Raw genomic sequence first — 25,513 nt, 5'->3', positions numbered from 1 at the left:
TAATAATGCAGAATGTTTGAAAAACGTGAATTCAGAATGAAAATATTTTTGTGGACAGAATATTTAATAACATCAAGTTTAATTAGCCTGATATTAATTCACAATAATAGTGGCCTTATCACTGGGACTGAAGTCCAGTGGAATAAAGTCCCCACTCTTGTCTCTGAACCATATTTGAAGAGGGTATTCTTACACTATTCCTGGCTTTCCCTTAATAGCTTTCATGGCTAAAATTTTTTTCTGTAAATATGTTATATCTTTTATTAGTTTTAGTCAAAGTCTGCTGGATAGGAATTAATCTGTTAAGATAACTTTGTGCATATTTTGCTAATTTATTTTGTGTTGATCTCCAGTTTTAACAATCAAAGGGCAATCTGATTTTGTGTTCTTTATTTCAAATTTCTTGCTGGTGGCTTTCTCACAATAATCTATAAGAACCAACAAGAACTGAAAATAATTTCAGGACAAGAGAATGTACACTGAAAAATCCTGGCTATCTATGAGAAATGAGTGAAGATAAATAATTGCAGCTGTTCTCTTTTTCTTTCGCTTAAGGTAGAAACAGTGTGTTCACAGAATTCAGTTAATTATTACAATACATATCTTGATTACCATACTAAAACTCTCCAAATTCTTCCTATAAGAGGTACAATGTTTCTTTATAATGGTGCCAAATTGGTATGGTAGGCAAGAACTGCTGCACTGGAAGCAAGTAGTTCATAATAACTAAAAGCTATTACACAGTGTCAGAGAAAGGTGACGCTATATCAGTTGCACTCCATCAATAAAAAAGCTAGGTCTCTTCAAGCTTTATGCTGCCACAGTGCCATGAACTTCAAGGCATTATCCAGTGGCTACAATCTCAGTGTTCCTTTTTCCAACTAGGCAAATGCCAAGAGGAGTGCCTTCTCACAAACATATGTGTAGGTGACAGTAAATGCAATAATAAGACTAATTAATCCACTGGGTGCTTCAAAAGTGGAATGAGTCAGCCCAACAGAAACATATGATTTGTGTTCCTTTATTATTATTTCTTCTTTACCTGTGGAGCCAGAGGCAAGGAAGATGACCAAGAATTCAGACATGGGAGAGATCTGGATAAAGTTAGGAGCCTGTCTAATAGTTTAGAGCCTGGAAGATACTGTAGAGGAAAGTTGTTTATTGTTGTTTGTTTGTTTGTTTAGTGCTGAAGTAACTCTCTGGAGACACATCCTGAGCACTGTAAAGAACGTTGTTCCTCCCCAAATGCCTTTCTTCCTGGATCCAGCTACTTTTCTTTGAGTTGGAGAACTCATGCTTGAAAATCTGTGATTGGTAACAGCACACTGATGAGTAGATATTATTTGATGGGAAGCTGATGATCATGCCAGCCTTCACTGTATTGACTAATGAAAAACCTCTGAAAATAACAACATGAAAAGGACAAGGAAAAAGATTATCAGTATAGAAAAGTCAAAATTTCTTAATAAGAGAAATAAAGACAAAAACTAGGTTACCAAAGCAAAAACAATTTTAAAGTATATTAATACCATATTTGTAATTTTAAAATTGTTATGGTGATTTGCTATGTTGTTAAGTGCACCAAGTTTTATTTTTTTATTATAGAGTTAATTTAATTGATAATAAAATGAAGGAAATTCCATTTAAATAAGTATTGTCTATCATGTCACCATAAAAATTTGGTAAGATCTGAATACTCAAGCTATTTCAGTAAAGCAAAGAAAGGTGAACGACTTGTGCATAACTGAGTATGTGCAATGTTATCCTACAAAAAAAAAATTATTAAATAAATAAAAGGGGCCAAGTGCAGTGGCTCACAGTACTTTGGGAGGCTGAGGTGGGCGGATCACCTGAGGTCAGGAGTTTGAGACCAGCCTGGCCAACATGGTGAAACCCCATCTCTACAAAAATACACACACACACACATACACACATGCCAGGCCTGATGGTGGGTGCCTGTAATCGCAGCTACTTGGGAGGCTAAGGCAAGATCATCGCTTGAGCCCAGGAGGTGGAGGTTGCAGTGAGTCAAGATTGTGGCACTATACGCCAGCCTGGGTGACAGAGCGAGATTCCATCTCAAATAAATAAATACATAAATAGAAATAAAAGGAATTTAAAAGACAAAATTCTAAGTGAGTTTTGGAAAAAAAAATCTTACAGATCCTACATATCTAATTGTATTACTGTATTTGATTATTAGCAACTGTACAACTACAAAAGATATGACACTACAAACCAAACTCAGCAACTGTACGGTTTCATTTGATTCTGCTTTAAAGGTTTCTGTAGTCAGCAACAAGACGAACCATATTAATGGAGAGAAATCAGAAGAAACACAAAATTCTAAAGGAAAAAATAAATATACTCCAAAGAAAAACTAGAAGAAACAGCTGATAAAATACTCAAGAGGTCATTGCTATCTGGCAAAACTAATGAGCGGGAAAATAACTCAAAGAAGAATGAAAACTTTATCATGTCTCCAATACTAATGGACAATAGCTTGGGATACTTGTCTAAAAACCGTACTTTTTTTTTAGAGACAGGATCTCTCTCTCTGTTGCCTAGGCTGGAGTGGAGTGGCACAATCATAGCTCATTGCAGCCTTGACTTCCAGGGCTCAAGTGATCTCTTACCTCAGCCTCTGGAGTAGCTGGGATCACAAGTGCACACCACCTCAAAAAACTGTCCTTTTGGACAATGACTTTTGGTTAGTGTTTGTTTTGAACTCTGTAACTTAATAGTATGTGCATAATAAATAAATAAATAAATAATAGGCCATTAAACTTTTCCTGATTACTTTCAAGAAAGAATCTCAAGCTTGATTATAATGGTGGAGGAAGCTTCCATTTTAGAGAATAACTTGTTAGTCCTATGTAATTACATTCTGAGAGACAAGATTTGACTTTCAAGTCCTAAAAAGTCATTACCATGATGCTCTAATTTAGTCATGTAACTGCAAATTTGTAAGGGTTTTATTTTCTAAAAACAGGAAATCAAAAGGAATAAGGTACTAGCCAAATTGACAACGATTTCTTTAAATTTATGGGAAACACAGTGCCTATAGTTCATTATTTCAGTGAAACATTTGGTTTGTCTTGTCAATAACTATTAAATGGGGGTAATACATAAAGATGAAGAAGCATTTCATCTTTTTCAATCAGAAAAAGAAAATGCATTTATCCTGTGAATTACCTGTACTGTTTCATGCATAGCAGCTGTATTGCTGCCACACATCTGTGGAAACACAATATCAGCCAATTGTTAATCAAGGATCACTTCCCTTCAAAGTGACGGATGATCCACTGTTAAAACAGCTTATAAAAATAACTTCTTTGAAAAGGTGCTTTAGGGTTTTCAGATACATCTTACCAGTCCTGCTAGCTTAATGCATGTTTGAAAGCTAATTTCTCATTAATATTTAAAGAAGAAATGGCTTTGGAACAAAATTTAAATAATCAATTTTATTTTAGAAATACAACATTATTGGCATTATTTTCATTTCAATTATAAGGAGTGATAATGTCCAAGATTGGCTTTTAAAACTGTTAATGAACCCTGGCAATGCGAAAAAGATATGGATTAGGTAGATGTAATGAGATATGATTAAAGGGTGCAGGCACTGAAGGGTGTTGGAGAAATTCTATTCAGAAAGCATATAATTAGTGTCTGATAAAAGTACTTAGTAGATAAGATTTTTGAAGAAGAAAGGTTAAGATAAACACATACTTTATGACAAATCTGCTTAATTTTTTCCCTTGGGTTCTCTTACATACTCAATATTATGTTGAAGTTTCATACATAAATAATGTTTATCGAATACTTGATGCAATTCTACTAGACAATTAGAATGTTTTAATTGCCAGACAGGAGAGAAGAAAATGTGTTGAAACATCTTATTCCATTTTCAGTGTACATTTCTTTGTTGATTTATGTAATGTAGCTAATAATATACAACCTATTCAGGTTTTAAACAAACAAATGAACTTCTAAAAAGCAAGCTTTCCATAAGTTGCTAAGCAACTCCAAAGGCACATTTTATTAGTTTAATAAATAACATTTAGATGAAGACAAATCCTTAAGAAGATTTCTAACTTTATTTTATAAAAAGTAGAAAATCCAAGCAGGTACCCTTCTGATTTTCTTGTTTCTAAGGCCTCAGGGGTAGGCAAAGTTACTGGCATATTCAGAGTTATATTTGTCTCACTAAGCAAAACATTTCTTAGATTGAAATTGTTGCCATGATAGAAGTTAAGACCTGGGACTCACAGTGCAGCTCTTCAGAGTTGGAGCTCATGCTTCATTCCCATGACTGAGGATTTTCCAAGCTCAGAACAGCTGACATTTTGGACATAGTAGTTTGTGGTTGTGGGGGTCCGTCCTGTGAATTTAACATGTTCAGCAATACACTGGTCCTCTATCTACCAGATGTCAGTAGTGTCCCCAGAGGTGCTGTAACTAAAAAATGTCTCCAGACATTGTGAAAAGTCTCCCAGGGGAGGGAAGGGACAAAAATCACCCCAGTTGAGAACCACTGCAATTGCATAAAGGGTAGATATGCTAAATGCAAAAAAAAAATCTAGAGCTTAACTGGTGATGAAGATATTTGGGGGTTAGTTGCCTTCTCTCAATGTCTAACATCCCCTGTCACTATCAATAATGAAAAATAAGGGGGTAGTACTGATTCCAGTGGTACTCTGGCTTTTGTTCTATGCAAGATTCATTCCTGATTTCATCATTTCAATGCAATTTCAATTGCATAAAAATTGAGGAGAAGGTACGTAATGATAGCTCTGACTATAGCCATTCTCTAACAGTACTGCATTCCAGAACTGCACCAAAATCTTTTCTCCTGCAGTTTTCCCTATATTCAGTAGCTGGCTAGAATATGTATGTGTATATATATATGTATGTATGTCATTGAGACAGTCTTGCTCTGTCGCTCAGGCTAGAGGGCAGCGGCGCAATCTCGGCTCACCGTGGCCTCTGCCTCCCAGGTTCCAGCAATTCCCCTGCCTCAGCCTCCTGGGTAGGTGGGATTACAGGCACACGCCACCATGCCTGGCTAATTTTTGTGTTTTAAGTAGAGACAGGGTTTCGCCATGTTGGCCAGGCTAGTCTCGGACTCCTGACTTCAGGTGATCTGCCCACCTCTCCCTCTCAAACTGCTGGGATTACAGGCAGGAGCCACTGCGCCCAGCCTATAATCATTTTTAAAATAAAACTCAATTTTAGTAATGTCATCCTCTGCTCATAGGGCCACCATGGGTCTTCATTACCTCTACTATCAAATAGAAACTCCTCCGAACGGTCTTTAAGTTTTCCTTCAATTTACCACCAAACTCCATCTCATCAAACATCTTTCTCATCTTTACTTATGCCCCCTTTACTCTTCTTACACACAATCAACTTGCATATTCCAATCTCCATGTGTGACATGTACAGGACAAATTCATTTCCTAAAGTTTTATTAATTATTCCTTCCTTTACTTCTTATCAATATCATACTCTATTCTAAGAATGACAGGACTGCAATTATTGTGAGGTAATTATTTACTGAATGCCTTCAATATGCCAGACACCGAATATGGTTTAGTAGCTGTCTCTATCAATTTACATTTCATTATTTTGCCCAACCAGATTGTAAGTTGCCAGAGGGTAGGAGCAGGTCTTATTTGTATCCCTCTGACACCTCTTAATAATGATGCTAATAAATATGCTTTATATTGACTTGCAACTATAACATTTCAAATTACTGTCACGATTACTAGCTCACTGGTTATACATTTTTAGTATTTCACAGTCAATGAACATGGGTCATTAAATGCTCTGGGGAACAGACTGTGGATTACACAACCGGTGCTCAGTAGATATGCATTTAATACATGACGAGTGACTGAATTCAGTCTCACAACTTCACAACTCTTAACTGGTTACAAAAAATTCTTTTGGCATTTAAAAACAAAAGTTATTATAGAGAACAAGAACTGCCGAATGAGGCAGAAGACACAACATGGAAGTGAATTAAACTATAATATAGCAGCAGGGAAAACAAAAGAGGAGTCTTAGTTTCTGCCTCAAATTCACTACGAGAATTTAAATTCATTTCATAAGGTCTTGACCTCTTATCAAATAAAGCTGTTTTAAAAGAAAGCAAAATGCTGGGCACAGTGGCTTATGCCTTTAATCCCAACACTTTGGGAGGCTGAGGTAGGAGAGTCACTTGAGGTCAGGAGTTCAAAACCAGCCTGGCCAAAATGGCAAAAGCCAGTTTTTACTAAAAATACAAAAATCAGCTGGGTGTGGTGGTGCACACATATAAGCCCAGCTACTCTGGAGGCTGAGGCAGGAGAATGGCTTGAACCTGAGAGGCAGAGGTTGCAGTATGCCAACATGGCACCACTGCACTCCAGCGTGGGTGAGAGTTGGTAAAACCCAAAAACCTAAAAATCACAGCATTTTACCTCATATGTATAAAGAAGTTCAAGAAAATATTTTCAGCACAGGTGTGGTGGCTCAGGCCTGTAATCCCAACACTTTGGGAGGTCCAGGCAGGCATATTACCTGAGGTCAGGAATTCCAGACCAGCCTGGGCAACATAGTGAGAACCCCTCTGACAAATAATTAGGTGGGCGTGGTGGCAGGCGCCTGTAATCCCAGCTACTTGGGAGGTTGAGGCAGGAGAATTGCTTGAGCTAGGTAGGCAGAGGTTGCAGTGAACTGAGATCATGCCACTGCATTCCAGTCTGGGCAACAGGGCAAGACCCTGTTTCAGGAAAAACAAACAAACAACAAGCAAACAAATTTCTACATAGTTTTTTCAACAATTTTTGGTGATTTGCCCCACACCTGTTTGGGGGAGTCCCTAAATAAATAATACTTAAGTGCCTGTAAAAAGCATGTATTTATTAACTTTTCAACTGAATTCAGCCAAACACATAAGTCAACTGATTTGAGGATACCCATTAACCCTAGGCACAATATGCCTAAAGACAGAGTATCATTTATCCAGTAATTCTTTCAACATGTATTGTGTGCCTACTAAGTGCAGACACTGGCCTAGGCCCTGCAGGCCTAAATCTCAGCTGCTGGTATGAATTTGTACAGGGAATTCAGGTAGGGGAAAGTGATACGAAAAGCCAAAAAAGATTTGTCTTCAATGAGCCTTTTCTTTCCACCTCTAGCTTTCTCGACCCTCAAATCTATGGAAGTGAAAAAAACTAAAGGACGTTCAAATTTTAAAGAGAAATTAAAGAAACAAGTTTAGGATCCCAGCAGCCACCTGGAAGATAGAGAAAACAGCTCCCAACGCTATCCATCACCCATGTGACTGGGCGGAAGTGCAGGAGAGCAAGCGGGCCGGAAATGCAGGGCCTGGCGTGGGGGAGGGGAAGAGTCACGGCCCGCGAGGGTTGGAGACCGGAAGTGCAGGTTCTCCCGTGTGCGGGAGAATGTCCCTGGGCAGGGCGTGACGCTAAACCTAGGTCGCACGAGGCCTTTCAGAGATTCCTCCCACCACAAAGCCCCATCACAGTACAGAAGGCTTTTTGCAAAATAGGAATTTCTCAGCTTTTCCGAAGAGGTTCCTAAATGTGGCTGTAACCCTCACGTGAGGTTTGTAGTGAAGGGTCCGCGCTCTTCTCGCAGGGTTTTCTTAGACGAATTGGCGTCCCCCAAACCGGACGGGGAAGGGAAGGGACCCCTGGGCCTGGAGCCACGCGGGTAGGGCCGGGAGTGCTAAACTGCCCGGCTAAATGCGGAGCGGCGCCCCCTCCCTGAAGACTAGGGGAAAGAGGGACGGGGTCCGGGCGGACGCGATCGCAGAAAGCGGTCATTCGGGGGCACCGGAGCTCCGGCGGGGGCACCGAAAATGTGTCTGTTGGAGTGGTTGGCAGTGGCGTTTATTGAAAGAGGGGCGCTTTATTCTCTCCTCCCTCCTTCCCCGAAGCCGGGGCGACTGGCGGCGATCAGGGCCGAGAACTGGCTCCGGCCTCTGCGGACGCCCGAGGCGCGGGTGGCGCTTTGTAAGAGGCCGCTGGGGCGAAAGGGGTGCGGGGACGTACGCAGGGGGGCTCTTTTCAAATTGAGTTGTTCAGAATAAGGCTGTCTTCAGTTTTTTATCTGGGGTATAGAAAAGAAGCTAGAAACTCGGAGTCTCTCTGTCTCTGCCCCAAATTAATTGAGAAATTGTCAGCTTGCCCTGCAAATGCACTTCTCTTTACCTCTCTCAATCTTTTTCTCCATTCTCTACCCACAGAGTCGCTCCCGCCCCTACCTTCATCCCCCACATTTCAGGAGTCCCCTATGTATTCTACAAAACACAAAACGACCATTTGAGCCACTTTAGTCCTTCTCAGCATTAGGTGACTGATTTACATCAGAATAAAACTAGAGTTTCTTGTCTGTCTTAATGTAATTAAAATGCACCATCCCTGTATGTTCCCAAAGGATTAGGAGGAAAAGTGTTTGGACAGGGGACTGATCTTCAATAGGTCTTCACAGCTTGGTTTATACGATCACTTTTAAGCTCTCTTCCACCTAGTTGTCACTGAGAATTCGGTTTGAGAGGAAATGGCTTTCTAGACGATTTTTCATCTAGATGATTTTTCAGCATATTCAACTAAGAGTCTTTCTCATCCTCTAGCTCTCTGAATGTCGAAAAATATAATAGAAACTCTGCATTGATTTCCAAAGTTCTGATTTCCAGAGGAGCCCTAACTCTCCTGTCCTGCCTACATTGCGTGCCCTCTAACATCCTGGGAATGGGAAATAACACTGGGATCGGTAGCGGCAGAACTGCGCACCCTAACAACTTCTGATTGTTGAAAGGGGGAGGGGAGAATGGAAGAGAGGAATGGAAAGGCAAAAGAAAAAACATTTGTGTTCATTTACACATTTCCTGTGCAGAACAAAAAAGTCCCACCATCAGCAAAAGAAGTCTCTTCCTCCAAAATAGCAGCCAAAGAGAGAAAATTAGAATATGCATAAAGTCTTTCATTTTCATTCGCACAGAGCACGATTTCCAATTTCCGGCAGATTTGTATTTAAACTGCTCGATTAATCCCAATTTCTGAACAGCATTTTACTTAGCATTTTCCCAAAACTCACCTAAAGAGTTATTATTCCCCTCCCATCACCCTGTTTGGGAGCCTCCCTTTTCCCTATTCTCTGACTGAGAATAAGAATTTCGTTGATAAGACTGTAACTTTATTTTTCCTGTCCATTGTTTTCCTTTTAAAACTAGGCTGATGCATTGGACCACACTTGAATGCAAGCTGGTTGTTGTCTGTGAAGTCGCGACTGCAAACGAGAGCCTGTTGGAAAGGATATGTTTTTGAAATGTGTACCTAAAAGAGAATAAACATGACAGGGCCAATAGACTCTTGCAGATCCACTCATATCATCAAACCCTTTCCTATTCTACCCAGGTCATCTTTTCACCACTAGAAATAGCTGAGATGCTTGGACATAATCCACCCTCCAAACCTTTCCTTCCCTCACTCCTTTTGAGAAGCTTGATAGACAATCATAGAATCCTCTTCAAAGGAATATTCCTCTTAAATATTCAGAGTGTCAGTCCATTAAATCTCCCTACAGCCCATTACTAAAATATTTTGCTTTGCCACTTGTGCAACAGATCTGGCTGTATCTGCCTTGAAATTTTCTTTGCTGGAAAAAATGTTATTGAGCTTCATTTGAATATCTTTTCTGAAATATCATCTCTTGACTTGGGCTTACGGCTCCTGCTTTTGAAACTGTATATGTTTATTTTACTTAGTAGTAGAATGTTAAAAGAATAAAATTACTACATATTGACTTACTGAAAAAAATAGATATCTTAATTCCATCAACCCCTACATTCCTCACTCTTGCACACCCCAAGACAGAAAGAACCCTTTATTTGATTCATAATGTAATCTAAGCAAAATGTAGTGGTTCTGGCTTTCCTTCAGTGTTTGTAGATCACATATAAACCCCAATTATGATAGTCAAAAACTTAGAGATACCAATATTTTTTCCAGCTTTTCAGTTTCTGTAAAAAACATACATATTTGAACCATATGCAGCATGGTATATGTAATATAGGTGCATAAACATTTAAATATATGGTTTAAGTATCTGGTTACCTAAACAGCCATTAAGATATTGGGATGTAGAAGCATATTAATTTTGTTAAATGGGTGCATAAACTGCATGTGTAATAGTGTCTGCATGACTTACTACTTTGAAATAACTGCTTTTATTGTTTCTTTCTGTCATGACAAAAGTATTACACAATTTATTTTAGTTGTGCATTTTTCTGTTGAGTTGGAGGTTCTCAGTTATATACCATTAAAACCAAAATGTTGGAAAATAAATTCTCAAAAGCCAGTCGGGAGTACATGTAACAGGATTGAAGGCCACATTTACTGGCAGTGCTGATTTCTTTTAATTTTCTTATTGAAACATATGATTGTTTCTTAACCACAGGAACAATTCAGACAAATAAGAAACTATCATAATAACAGAGTATTTTTCTTAAAATATTATTTTAATTAGAATTTCATTTATATGGAAAGCTCCTTTTTGATTTCAAGTTGCAGAACTGTACTTCTGGAAGAGTTGGAGTGAATTTAGTAGTTATGATTAGTGCAGTGAGAAGACTGGGGGTCTCACTGAAGAATAGATTGATATATAGTTACAGCCAGAGCTGCATTTCTCCCATTGCAGGCTTAGGCGAGATAAGCCTGAACATCACCTCAAAGAATTTATCATCAGAAATGAAAGCTCCTCATTCTTTGCTGATCTTTAGTGAAATAATATTCTCATGAACTGGAATATTTTTCATACTTTTTACAATGAAAAGACTAGGAAGAAATGAAATGAACTAGGATTGTTCAGCCTCCCTGCTGTGAAAGGTGAAGAGACAGATGCATGGTACTACAGCAGGGAAGTTGCATTCTTTTTTTTTCTTTTTTTTTTTTCTATCCCTCCCTTTCTTCCTTCAACTACTGCTTGGTTTTGAGATAGTGTGTATATGATTTTGAAGACAATATCTTCATTAAAATTTTCTAAAGGATAAAACTTGCTATTAATATTTATGCCTTTCTCTTTGTAATTTTTAAGGTGTACAGATATTGCTTTTACATACATTACTAGGCTATATTACTTTTCAAGAAAACAGAACAAAGAAAATATGTTCAACAGTTACTCTTCCTTGATCTAAAATTGTCCTTCTATAGCTAAGATCCTTCTCCATTTGGCCATAGCTGCTGGACTGCCAAAGAATTTCTGTCTCAGTCTCTGTTCTCTTCATAATCAGCCTTCTTCCAACTAGCTTTCCTTCCCTCCTCACAAAAGAAGGAAGTTATAAAACAACCTGCTTTCACCTCAATATCTTCCTGATAAATATTGAGTCTGTTTCCCTCCCAATCCGTTTTTTAATTTCATTCATTTTCTTTTTTGGGGGATAATGGTGCCTGGGGGTTCATGAGATGGGAAGAACATGGGGCTGAGAGGAGAGTTGGATTACTGCAGACACAGACTCACTGGCAAACACTTTCAAGCCTAGTCCTAGGAACTGGTGGTTGTTCTTTCACCTAAACAATAAACCTTGGCAAGTTTACAGCTCACAAAAGCATTTTTCCCTTCTCCTGAAGAAATGGGCTGAGCTTTACTTGCCAGACCACCACCAGTTACTAACATCTTTAACCTGCTCTCTTCCCTCCAGATATACTCCCTTCACTTCATTATCCTCTTTATGTCTCTCTGTCCCTAAAGGAATCAAGAGTTCATCCTGGGGGGTCTAATTCCTACCTCTTATGTCTTGCCCTATGGGCTGGCTTCCTTAGGGCCAGTGATCCCTTTGGACTCATAGGAACCTCAGTGACTCAGCTCTTCTCAAACTCCTCAGCTTTGTAAACTTGCTTCCCAAATAGGACAGCTTGCCCACTCACCAGCAGGGCTCCAGCTATAAGGCACCTGGTCCTTTTACCCAAGAATCCCTTCACACGTCTGCCTCCGCACCCAGTTTCCCGCCCCCACCACCCCCCGGCCAAGGTTGGTTTATTTGGGAATGTCATCTGCAGGGCAGCATGTCCATAGCAATAAAGGGGAGTGGATACAAAAATACTCAGTGCCATTAAAAAGACCTACCATATTAGACCAAGGGAGTCTCTATTAGGAACTTGGGTTGGAATAGATCATCCATTTAACCAGTGAAACAAGAAATCAGAGAAATGCCTGACTGCAGCTGTGAACCACAAATTTCAGATAGAAATGGATTACATCTTCATCCTGTCAGCCAGATAAATTATTTTAAAATTGTTTCTGCTGTTATTTGCATTATTATTATTAAGTTTATTTTTGTCATTATTGTAATTTTTGTTATTTATTTTTGTTGTTATTGCAGCTATTATACTATTCAACAGAAGTTTAGAAAGATTAGTCAGATTAATTAGTTTATTGGTAATTTAAAGCTGAAAACTAGTAATTAAGCCAAAAACTAAAAATGATCAGGGATGATTCATACTAATGTAGGATTTGGGAGGAAGAGAACCTAAGTTTTGGACATAAAATTTGGCAGCTGTGAAATAAATAGGACTTGGGGATAAAAAAAAATAACTGAAATTTTCTTAGTCATTCAATCACTCCCCCTCCCCCAAATTCAGCTAAGATTATTCTGTATTTGCTTGGTAGAGGAAAAAAAATTCTATTTGTTTTTGTTGACAGGGAACAAAGATCCCATGTATGTTCTTCATGTGATTTGCATTTTCATGTGGATTCCCTCTGCTCAGGACCAACCAAACATTTAAGATCACTCCCCTCCAAGTTTGACTCTTTTATCTCTTTGCTCTTGTTAGGCACCTCTCTGAAGAGGGTGCATCATATAAGACAGGTATACAATTTCAGCCCTCTCAGACATTCTGTGGAATACAAATTCAATAATGCAATTTTCTTCACAACATGCTGTGTTCTCTTTCAAATATAATTAATGTTTTGATAGTATAGTTCTTTAACTACTTACATACACACAAAAACAGACATACCCTCTAGCTTTGCTGTTTGTGTATCTAAAGCAGAAATGGATGCAGGTCTTTGAGTGAGTCCTAAAATTCCTCAACTCCAGCCCACAGAGAAGAAATCTGTTTAGGTAAAAACTGCACAGTCTGTTGCCTACCCAAAAATATTTAAAACAATTAAAAATTGTAAGCTCCTAGGATTTAATACTAATTTTTCTGTTAAATTTCCTAGAAAATAAAGGATATTCTGAATTGATAATTTGATACAGACATTTACTAGAGAACAGTTAAAATAAACAAAAACACTGTCCTAAAACCCTGGTTGTCTTTTCCAAGTTTTGATGATGGAAATTGAATTTCAGACTCTTCCATTTTATCCAATTGGTGCTAAATTGACAAATGTATAAAAACTAGCAACCACAATAACATAACTACAATGACTTACATAAAAAAATTGCTTACTGTATCAAATACCTCAGCTGTATATTTTAGTCGAGTTAACTCTCTTAATTGCTATCGGTTGTATATAGACATATTTGTATGTGAAATAGATGGTCCCAACAGACAGACACAGATATGTAGATCACATTATGGCCAATAGGAGTTAAGTGAGTAAATCCTGAGCTTCCACATTCAAGTGTACTATATCCCTAAAATTTCATTTCTCCAAATGGATTACAATTAAAAGAGAACAAATAACCTTGCAGATTGCAGAGAATCACATATTTTGTCTTTCATATAGAAAATATGTACTATATAATACTTAATCCAATAAAAATATAAGCTTTGATCTCTCTATGTTGTTACTGAGTTGAAGAAGCTAGATGTGTGGCACTGGAATACTGATTTCCAAGCATCATGGCCATTTTGTTTGAATTATGAATATATAAAAAATGCTGGTAGGGGAAATATGTGACACATTTCTTCTTTCCACAGATTTTTTAGAGGGAATGTGTGAAAGATTTTATAAAAATCTTTTAAAGTTTTTTCTTAATCTTCATGTGATATTTAATGTTTGGAATTATTAAAGAAGATAAAAGAATCAATAAGGAAGGGAGAATGCGCGACTGATTTCAAATAGGTCTTACTGAATGAGAAAAAACATTTTCCAGTGCAGTTTTGCAAAAAAAGAGGGAGGGTATAATCAGTGAAAATCTCATTTGTATTTTTTTGTTATGATTTTAGATAATAGCCAACTAGGGTTCCTTTTCCATTACTTTCCTCCAAACTCTTTCCCTTGAAAGCATAAATGTGCAAACGACTTACACGTTTATTCTCTCACAGGCTAATACAGAAACAACAAATATTTTCGTTAAATGCTTGGTAGAAAAAGCCCTTACAGGTCTACAAATTCAATCTTAGTACAAGACTAAATTACCAGTCCAGTTGTTTAGATACAAGTGACCTGACATTCGCCTTTAGTGAGCTATAAAGCAATATATAAAAGGAAGATTTTTACAACATTGATCAGCAGTGATGTATGAGCTATCAAGAAGAAATTATCCCTCAGACATTTTATATTTGTTATGATTCTTCCTCCTCATTCCTTTCTTCCAATTTGTTCTTTGAGAGAGACACGACTAATTCTCTGATTTTCCAAATGAGGTTTTGTTTGGCTCAGATTAATATTAAAGAAGATCACATACACGGTCGAAAAATATTGTTATTTTTCTTTAATGGGGAAAATTGGACTCCCGCGTGTCAGATCTGTGGATTTCCGAAAGGCAATGGAAATGGTACTGACATCACTTTGCACTTTAACAATCGGATTTGGTCAGGGTACAAGTTGTTTGTTTAACCCGACAGCTCGGTGCACCCCGTCGCACGCTTTGCACACTCATTAAAACGATTATTCACGACCTGTCGAGTGTTTTCGGGTTCATTCACAGGAAAGGCTTGGAGCGAGAGAGAGCAATTCAAGTCAACACTGTCCACTACCCCTATGCACGTGAGGACGAGTAGCTGCGTGCGTAAAAAGACGGAGGGAGGGGTGGGTGAGTAGGCTTTAGCTATAAGTCCTGTTCATCCCATGCTCTGGAATCTCAGTCTGGACAGAATGCCAAGAACGCTTGGTCCTACAAGGACCACGTCGTTGCTACGTTAACTTCGAGGGCTTGGCACAAGAGAGAAAAAAAAAAAAAAAAAAAGGAAAATAAAATAAATAAACTCAAAACTCTCCCTCTGCTCCTCTTTTCAACCTTCTGCAAAACTTTTTGATCCCAGGACTCGCCCACCTTCGGTCTGCAGCCACCCGCGGGACTGAGAGCAGCTCCACCTCTCACAGCGCGGACGCTAAGGATAAGTAGTTTCAGGGAAGCTCGCCAGGGTGAGAAGATTAATTCCTTTTCCATCTCCCAAGGCCCTATCGTTCTAAAAATAAAAAATAATAAATAAATATAAAAAAATAAAACATTGCTATACTCCTTGCACAGACTGGGGGTGGTTGGTTGGCCCAAAAGATGAAGAATAGGGCTGTTAACAGTATTTGGTAAATGTATTACAAACTGTTAACAAGGAAGAATTAATCCTCCAAACTTCAATAAAAGTCCTATAAAATGAGCATTAAATAGTACTCAATAAATTAGGTCACTTTTTTTCTCTCAATTTTAAAGTCATCTTTAAATATTTTGTAATGGTGATAGGAGAGGCACAGACATTAACGCATCTCAATATCCCACTGTTGCTCTGTGCTTATAAAAGGCACACTACGGGGTCTTTAGTTTTCCTATTTGTTCAAATGAATTCTGATATGTAACATTCCTGTGAGATATTAGTTCAAGAGATGTCTATCTTTGTAAGTTATAATCACACATAATGTTAAATAATACAAAATATGAGTATATATATATATAAACTATATACTCAAGAACTCCAGATTGTCTCATTCAGCCTAAGTACCCCTGGCATAATTTAGAGTTAATAGATGTTTTAAAACACATGTATTATGTCTATATTCAAATGATTGCTACTTGATTTTTCATAAACAGCATTAATAAACTCAATGGCCAGCTTATTGTTATGAAGGTAACTTTATCATGCCAATGGAAAAAGACAACAAAGCTCATTTAGCAGTTTCATTCTATTATATCTGACATCACAAAATCATCTATTTTTCTATTTTATTGAAGCACATCAATACAATGTATGAAGAAAAGAATGGAAGTTTTCAAGCAGCATGAGGTTTTAATCAGAAACAGATTCCTAATTGCTAAAAAGCAAGTATGAATAAGTAATTTCATAATCTCCTTGGGTTGCCATAATTCACTATCTGGTTTACTTAAAATGAATCTGTCAAGTGTGTTTCGCTTCCTATATAAGCTCTTTCATTAAAAGCAACCCACGATAATAATCAAGAAGCAGATGCTGAAATATGTAAGTAAATAACTGAAAGTCTCTGCATAAATAAACACAAATCAATGTAGTAATAGACAACACTATTGATGTAGGAATGATCGATTTTAGTTTTCTAACCTGCAAGCAGAGATTGCAATGTATAATTAAAAGTATATTTTTCAACTCCATTAATACTATTACTACTGGGAAAAAAATTCTTTCTGCCAGTTCTACCTGAATCTACTTTATTCCTTCTAGTGTATTTCTGATGGGATGGGAGGAGTACTCTGTTTTTTCTACGAAAGCTTTGCCAAACTTTAAAATGACATCATTAATTATATAAATTATAAAAGTATCAAATAATAAAATTACCACCTAATTCTTGCTCTGAATTTTTCAACCTTTATCCCAGCCTCTAATTATTCATTCAGCACATTTTAATAGGAAAAACACACAATAGTGCTTATTATTTTTAAAGATCTTTTTCAACTACTGTAGTACATTTTGGTTTAAATATTCTTCGGGCCTTTTGTTGAAACAAATAAGATGTCATTTCCTCAGTACACTATGGAAGCTCTCACACCTATACTTGCATATGGAAGCACCATGAAACAAGCAAGGAGAAAAAAAAAAAACTGCATTGTTTCAATATTGTTTCATATAATGACTGCAAAACAAACTAGTATCTGACTCAAAGAAATAAATATACTTTGGATTTCTAGAAATTCACATCTAAAACAATGTTTTAGATTTTGCTAAAAGTTAAATTTTCTCTTTGAGAATATGTATCCCTGGAAGGCCGAATTGACTTAGATTAGCAAGCACCAGTATGTGATGAGTTTGAATATTTAGATTCTGGAGAGTAATGAAAATACAGTGTTCATATTTTTTCTTCATCAACAAAGATGCTTATTTACATTCATTCTTGAATCCAGGCTTCTCCAGCACAAGCCTTTAAAAGAATGTCTTCTTTATGAAATTCAGCTACTTTGAAAGGGATTTTTTTCCTATGTGATATCACTGGCACACAAATATTGATTTTCATTGTCTTTATAATATTGTATCACAAAACACTCTCTCAGACTTCTCTCCCATCCAGGGCCAAGAATTCAAGGGCAACCGAATCCAAAAGGAAAATATCATCAGTTATTATTTAGGGCTAATTTAACAGATAATTTAACTTCAAACAACGATGATCAGGTCATTAAATTTCAGAGCAATGAGAAAATGACAGAACTGAGAGACAACTCTCCATAACCCCATTACAGATTTTAGTCTTCGTGCTCAATCAACGGAATCAAAAACGTCTACGCAGGAAGATATGTTTTCACCTTAAACGCATTGATTCAAAGAATGAGACAATAGGAAGAGATGAGGAGGAATAAAGTTGAAGACAACGACTCCAGTTTCTGAGAGTGCCAGCGGAGTAGGCAAATTCAACCTAAGCCGAAAATGAACACCCAAATATGTTTGTTAATTAAACATTCCCTTTCATTCCAACACGAATCTCAAATCTGTAAATGTCCAACATGCTTTCCTCCTATGCGGCTTTTCTGCAAGATAGGGAAGATAGGACTTAAGATACGGAAAAAGATTACCTGTGCTAAGCAACAGACCACGAAAAAAAGTGTGGCATTTTATTTTCCCTCTCACCCTCACAAACGTAATTTGTGAGTTATTTGTTATCATTTTAAATGCCTTTTCTGATCACAACACTTTCAGAATGTCTGCCTACCTCAGGGTTTGATAGAGGAGCTGGTGAAGACGGTGTTGAATCATAGAAATTGAGTCTTACTTGCAGGGGAGGGCGGGTGAGGGGGGAGTCGGAAGTGGACCACCTCTGTTCTGCGTAGCCCTTCCTTCCCATCGCCTTTCCCAGACTGAAGATTACCGCCTGAGAATCTCCGCACTCGCGGGATACTCTGCCCACCGGAGTCCCGGCCTCCCTCTCGCCGACAACTGGCCGCCTTCAGTGCTCTGGGAATTCCCACCCCGAGGCTACCTCTTTTCCTGTGAGATCCCTCCACCTTGGACCACAGGCTTGGGCAGAGGGAAGCAAAATGGGATAGAAAGCGAAGGGGGAGTGGGGTAACAAGTGGAGAGGAGAAGAGATGTCCATTACAGAGCAAATAATTTTATCTACTAGCTGAGAAGTGCTGAGGTTTGAAACCGCACCGGGTAAACAAAAGGCAACAACTTTGGGAGGCGAAAAAAGGTTGGGGGGAGGTGGTGGCACACAGAAGATTAAGAAGAAAGGGAAAAGGTAGGGAAGCGCGCCAGCCAAGGTTCTGAAGTCACTTTTCTTGGCATCAGCCAATATGAGCTACCAAACGTACAGCTCTGCTTGTCCTGGGCAAGAGCGCCCTCACCTTGCTGCTCCCTGCGCAGCGCCCGGCTTCACCCTCTGCGGGGATCTCCGCCGCAACGTCCCGAGAGCTCCTCTCCTCCTCGGCCACCGCGCAGCCAGGGCGGCCCCAACTCAGCAGCTTAAGTTACTTCTCCACACCGGTTCAAAACCCGAGAAAACAAAGCTGCCGGGTCCCTGTCACAACGACTTCAAGTCCCGCCATTATGCCACCTCTCCATCTTCACCCAGGAGTCCCTGAGGCGCCGGGAAGGCTAATTAATAGGACACCGCGACGAGAGTCCCAAATTCGCTTCGGGCCGAGCCAACCTGTGTCTGGCGCGTGCTCTCAGCCACTCTGGGACAGAGAGGCTCTCGAGCGTACTACTGAGGTCTCCTAAGTGTGCATTATTAATCAATTATTTGCCTGAGATTTCCGAAGCCAGGAACTGAGATATTCCCAGCAGGGACAAAGTCAAGCCCAGAACGGTGTTCATTTCCCTAGTCTTTCGAAGAGACAGAAGAGGAGACACCCACACGCACCCAGTGCCTCGCCCGACCCGGAGCAGCCGGGCTAAATCCGACTGAGACCCTGGTGTGACCCAGGCCAAGGAGCTGGGGGCGGAGGGCCAGCTCTGGGGAAGGTTGGCGATGTTAGTGTACAAATAGAGAGAGAAGGGCGATCCAAAGAAGAAGAACTTTAGAGAGAAGCAGGTTCTTGGCTCTGGAGCAAAGAGCTTTAACTGAAACAGGGATAGCTAATAACCCTGTGTTTGAGCGTTAAGAGCGTCCCGGAAGTTCCTGTAGCAACCATAAGACTCAGAAATCATATTTCCACGAAAAGAATTAATTTACACTTTAGGACCTATTTCAGTCTCCCACTACCACTTCTCCGTATAAATTTTTCTCGTTTTCTCTCCATGTTCCTTTTGCCGTGTCTACATCCTTTTGAACTGGGGATTCACCGTGATTTCTGCCAACGTGGAAAATATTGTGCATCCTTTCAGCTACGTCTGTTGGTAGCGAGCCTGCTAACATTTTCTAAGAAAAGATGAACACTTAAGGCCAGGACCCCAAAGTCAGGTGTTAAAACTCAGTCAAAAGCAGTCAGTTTCACATATTCCCTACCCCACCCCTTCCCCTCTGAAAAGCACTTTCACTTACGGATCTTTGCTGTAAGAGCGCTTCCAGTCCTGATATCCTTTTTCTCGGCATCCTTCGGACAACCTCAGGCAGAGCCTTAGGTGGTGGGGAAAAACAAAAACAAAACACAGTAGAAATCTGGAGGGAGACAAGAGGCACAAAACATAACAATACATCGTCTATTTGCCAGCCTGGAGCCCTCTTGGCCTACATACTCAGGATAAGGTCCTTAGAACTGACCGCTAGGGTGGGGAATGGGTGCCTTTGGGAGCCAAAATCTGAGGTTGATTATTTTAACTGCTGGTGATTGAGGGGAAAGGGCCCTGAAGGGAGGACAGAAAGGGGGAATGAATGGTATAGAGAAAAGAAATCCTTAAAAAAAAAAAAAAAAAAAAATCACACAAAAGAAAATCTAGCAGGAAGTACTAACTGGGAAAGATCTCTAGCACCTTTTAACTCTTACAGGTAGGTAGTTCTTAGGAAGAATGCAGATGTGTGTGCCCAAAAGAGAGAATCTAGATGACCTCTATTCTATCCGTATCTACAGGATCTGGCCTTAAGTAGAAAAATAAAGAGGGGAAAATTTTAATTCAAGTTTCACCTACCCTGCTTGTTGGAATGGCTGTGCAGATTTTCAGGCTGGAGAGTTCCATCTGTCTGGCAGAAGCTGAAGTGGTGTTAGGGGCAGGTTATCTGGTGAAGTAGGAATGTACAGGAACCCCGCCCTCTAGGCACAGTTACACAACCCCAGCAACCCATCTCAGCCAGTTCTAAAACCTCTAATGATCTTCACCTTCACCCTTTGTTAGTCTAATTCTCCAACAGGCTTTTAGTCTCAAACACAACCAGTCACTTTAGCTATTCATAAAATTAATTTCTCAAAGGCAAAATTTTCCCAATGCATGCAAACTCCTCAACAATGTTGTAGAAAATACACTTTTTTAGAAACCACACTTCTACAGACTTCTAAATATATTGAATTTATCCACGTATTTGGGTGAAATATGCACCAACTTAAATCTATATTAAAATCAATACACTATGAGACTAAATTTTTGCCTCTCTGCCTTTGATTTTATGCAAGTCACATAAACTACATGAAGGCTTCCCACAAATACCATAAGGTTATTTGTATTAAACCTTGTTAGTTCTAGACTTTATGTTCATTTGGTTCCCAGTTTTGTAACAGGCTGAAGAAACATATTTGAAATAATACTTTAACTCATCTAGTTCAATTACATCACTTTCTCAGTGTTTTACATATTAATATTTTTTGTTAACTTTACAACAGACAAATTCAAGTAAAATACTTTAAACCTGGAAATAAACTTTAATTTGGGATTTCAAGTTTTAAGTTGTGATGAGTTTCAGTTCCAAAATCTCACAAAGGACAACCTTCATCTTATTAAAAACAATGATAAATATGAAAGAAAATAATCCTCAAAAGTTTTGAAGTGTATTTCTGACATAAACTAATTTTAACGGTCAAAATTGGAGACAACAAATAACACAAGATTACAACCCATTGGAAGCAAAACTGTATTATATGCCACGCCAGACTGCCATGTGTTTTTTGAGAAGGTAAGTTGAGGGATGATAGGATAGGCCAAGGGAAATGAGATGTTCATACTAGGCTTCAGGAAGCCTTTACAAAGTTCTCTCTCCATATATCCACCTTCATGTCTAATATACCTAACAAACTTCTAATCATATCCATTATATATAATTTGGACATGGGTCCAAGCAGAACTTCCACTCCAGTACTTTGTTTCTATGAATTAAAAGAAATCAGTTTTACTGTTGACTTCAAAGTATGATGTTCGTCATTAAAATTCTATTTATCTGTCACCCAAATAAACACTTATAAACACAAATAAGCATACTTATTTAATGTGGCCAAAAAAAATACTCATGCAGGAAAACTTTCTTCTATATCTATATCCCTTTACCTTAGCACAAGAGTTCAACTGTCTTTTTAACGTTTGGTAAGCAAAATTCTATACTTCCCCTGTATTAATACATTCTTAATCCACAAATAAAATCCATGGCAAAAGCAAACAATAAATCATCACCTTTTTTTCAGCTTGGACACATGCCTCTCTTTGAGATATATTGGTTCAAAATGTGTAATGGGGATTTCCTTTGCCTAAAACCATTCACTTGGACTTTATTACTATTTTTAATATCAGCCATAAATTTGGCTTTTAACACAATAATTTTTTGTTTAATGTTTTTATGCTTCATTCTGGAGAACTTAAATTTCAAGAAAACTTGGACCTCTGGTGAAACTGTTTTTATACTAAGAAAATAAAATCATGTCTAATTGCTTAAAGGAGATAATTAAACTGGCTGTCTTGGTCTATTTTTGTCCATTCCCCATTTGTGTATATTTGGTTCCAGCTCTTTTAATTTTCCTGGCCCTTATACATTTTTCTCAGGCCTCTCTCTATCACTCGCCTTCTCTCTCTCTCTCTCATGCATTCTTTTTGGTGGTAATTATTTTTTCACCATAAAGATCCTCTTTCTCGCTGTTTCCCTCTCTCCACTCCACAATCCACTCTCTTCTATTTTTCCAATATTAAGTATTCAGCATTTCAATTTCAAATCTATTCCAGTAAGCTTGCTTCTCCCTTAGGATTTTTTTTCCTCCCCCTGAGCAACTCTCTAAGTGTTTGCTGATAACATCTTAGGGCCAGATTATTTTTCACTGGGCCCATTGTAAGAAGTAACCAGCTTATTCCAATACTGCAGAACACATTTCAGACTATACAATTGTAACAAATGAACAACTTGTCTTCCACAGATTCACCACAGGATCCAATTAGTTACTAAACCTTTTACTAGGGTTTTCTAATTATTTTCTGCAATTATAGCGATTGGGCTGCCTGAAACAACTCAAAAAATGTTTTCATTTTGTCTCACATATATACACATATACAGTATATGCATACATATGCATATGGAAAGTTAAAACAAAATTATGATTGTAAGCAAAAGGAACAAATCTCTAGATTGAATTACACAGACATTTAAAAGGGAATCAAATAAATACCTCTACACTGTAAAAATTAAAAAAAGGAAAGAGGCATTTTACTTCTGAATATCTAGAATTCTAAATTGTTATAATTTTAAAATAAAATATAAACATTGATCTGCAAATCATTACAACAGGTGATCACTTCAGCAAAATCTATATTGCAACTTTAGCACATCTTTATTAGAACTCTTTCATTGTGGGTAAACAGCCACAAAAATAAATGCTGACTTAGAAAGTATAAATACAAATATTTAAACAAAAATTTTGCAGCATTCATAGCGCAAATTGTACCTGAACTGAAGGGCTCTGTGTGTCTATATATATTACATATGTGTGCATTATATTCACTTCTATCTAACCATATACATATATTTATTTATAATTTGCCAAGCTCTATTAACAATATACCTGAAACAAAATATATAAAAGGCATTCTATTAACGGATTTGGAAATAAACACAGGGTAAAAAGCTATGCACAGAAAATTAAATTATATCTCTTTTTGCTGTATATCCACAGAAACTTACAGGTATCAGCTGAAAAGCCTATACTTTGTTTAAAGCTAGGGTTTATTAAATAGGCTGCTCCTTGTAAAATTTGTTCACAAAGGGAAAAATACTATTTTCATTTTTAGAGTCAGTTCAAATTAAAGGAGCAGTTTAAATTTTAGTTTGGCTGAAAAAGCCTTTGAGTTCCCTATAACTTGATTGGTCTTTAAAAATTTAACTCTACTTAATAAAAGAGACAAAAGTATCAAGATATATATGAATTTAGCCTATTTTTTATTTCTGTGTGTTCATAGTAAACATTTTTGTAAGTGACAAACACGGGCATATGACCACAGTATCACAATCAAGAAATTTTAAGACAACATTAACAATCACTCAAATTTATGCGGCATTTGCGCAACACAGGTTACATATTTGCAAGGTTTACCTATAAGTACAATAGGTATTAACATTTCACTACATTTAGAAAAAATAAAAGTGACCTGTTAGTGACCACATACATCAAAATATACACAACACAAACTGAAGGCAATCGTTAATTTTGTCCCCTTCTGATTCAATTGAATGGGCAGTGTTGCCAACTGAAACAACTTTCTTTTTTGTTTGTTTTAATACTTAGTATACCAAGTGCATTTTCTAGAACCCAATCTTTGGTCTAAAAGTAAACAAAAGAAAAAAAAACAGTTCTTTAAAGAAAAGGACAAAACAATAAATGGCCAAAATAACTTCTTGGGCACCTTTACTACGAATGCTTTTTAAATACAAATTACAGTTTAACATTTTAAAACTCTCCCCATAATTTAGGTTGTTCTCAAGGTCTGCGTCCACCATATAGTTCCATGATAACTTATAATACTGCACACATGGAAATCTGGCGGCTCTTAGAGATAGACTTGTCAGGTTTGAATGAAATGGCAAAGCAGTCACTATTTAGATACACATTCTACTATAATTTTGACTTCCAAACCTTATATTCTACAATGTATTCTCCCCACATTGCACCTCGCTGACACTCCACACCTTGTTAGAATAATAAACAACCCTAGAGACTGAACAAACGTACAGAAATGGGAGGGGGGGCTTAATAAAAAATACCTGGACTTATTTTTTTAATTATCATTTACAATGCAAATGTGTGTAAAACGTTCACTTACAGTCTGGTCCCAGGGATGTTAATGTATTAAAGGGTTGGAAGAAGACCCCTGATTTTGATGTGTGAAATAATCAGACAGTCCCCCGGACAGTCCCGTCGTAAAACTTGGCAAAGAGGGTCTTAAAGACTCACAGGGCAGGGTCGAGGGGGCCTGCGGCGACGTGGAGGAGGACGCGGCCCTGGCGCTCATGGACGTGCTGCTCTGCGAAGTCATTGACGGGTGCGGGACGTGGGGGAAAAAGTAACTGGTCTGGCCCGCGAGCAGGTTGACGGAGCAGGGGTTGAGGGAGTAGGTCCCGGAGCAGGGCACCGACAGGCCGCAGGGCACCGAGGCGGCGAGCGCGGCGGCCGTGAGGTGGTGCGTGGCGTACGGGATCTCCCCGTTGACCAGCCGGTCCACGCTCAAGCCGTTGGCCGTGGAGAAGGAGTGGTTGTTGCCCAGCGAGTTCTGAGTCAACACGGAGCTGTAGGGCATGGGGTGGCTGGGGTAGGCCGACGTGGTGCCGTTGTAACTCAAAGTGCTGCTGGCGCGGGGGTGGTGCAGGGACAGGAAGGGCGACATGGGCCAGTAGAGGGAGCCGGCGCGGTCCATGAAGGTGAGGCCAGTGGAGGTGAGGCGCGCCCCGCGCTTGAAGGCCAGCTTGGCCCGCGAGGTGGTGGAGCGGCGCCGCAGCTTGCCCGTGGTGCCACCGATGAACACGTCGTCGCTCGACGGGTCCAGCATCCAGTAGTTGCCCTTGCCCGGGTCGTCGTAGTGGCGCGGCACCTTCACGAAGCACTTGTTGAGGGACAGATTGTGGCGGATGGAGTTCTGCCAGCCCTGTTTGTTCTCGCGGTAGTAGGGGAAGTTCTTCATGATGAACTCGTAGATGCCATTGAGCGTGAGCCGCTTCTCGGGGCTCTGCCGGATGGCCATCATGATGAGAGCGTTATAGCTGAACGGCGGCTTCTCGTACTTGCCGTTCTTCTTCTCGCCCTCCTTGCCCCCCTCCC

The 25,513-nt window shown here is 38.9% G+C and overlaps 1 protein-coding gene and 2 long non-coding RNA genes across 3 annotated transcripts in view; 1 reads left to right on the top strand and 2 right to left on the bottom strand.

Moving 5' to 3' along the window:
• Nucleotides 1-1,033: 1,033 nt before the first annotated feature.
• Nucleotides 1,034-20,578, bottom strand: LOC105511667. Its single transcript, XR_001001747.1, has 3 exons — nt 20,427-20,578; nt 19,843-19,917; nt 1,034-1,399 (listed from the first exon to the last, which is right to left on the bottom strand). It is a non-coding gene; the product is annotated as an uncharacterized LOC105511667 (long non-coding RNA).
• LOC105511666 lies at nt 7,438-9,732 on the top strand. Its single transcript, XR_001001746.1, has 2 exons — nt 7,438-7,614; nt 8,258-9,732. It is a non-coding gene; the product is annotated as an uncharacterized LOC105511666 (long non-coding RNA).
• Nucleotides 20,579-23,012: 2,434 nt separating the features above from the next.
• FOXG1 (forkhead box G1) overlaps nt 23,013-25,513 on the bottom strand; it is a gene marked incomplete at its 5' end in the record, with an annotated part of 5,762 nt that continues 3,261 nt past the window's right edge. Inside the window, one exon of the mRNA XM_011941841.1 lies at nt 23,013-25,513. Coding sequence (XP_011797231.1) covers nt 24,540-25,513 — 974 coding nt within the window.

Source organism: Colobus angolensis, unplaced genomic scaffold, assembly GCF_000951035.1.
Source record: "Colobus angolensis palliatus isolate OR3802 unplaced genomic scaffold, Cang.pa_1.0 Scaffold202, whole genome shotgun sequence".
Classification (NCBI taxonomy): domain Eukaryota; kingdom Metazoa; phylum Chordata; class Mammalia; order Primates; family Cercopithecidae; genus Colobus; species Colobus angolensis.
This window is presented reverse-complemented; position numbering and strand designations above follow the sequence as displayed.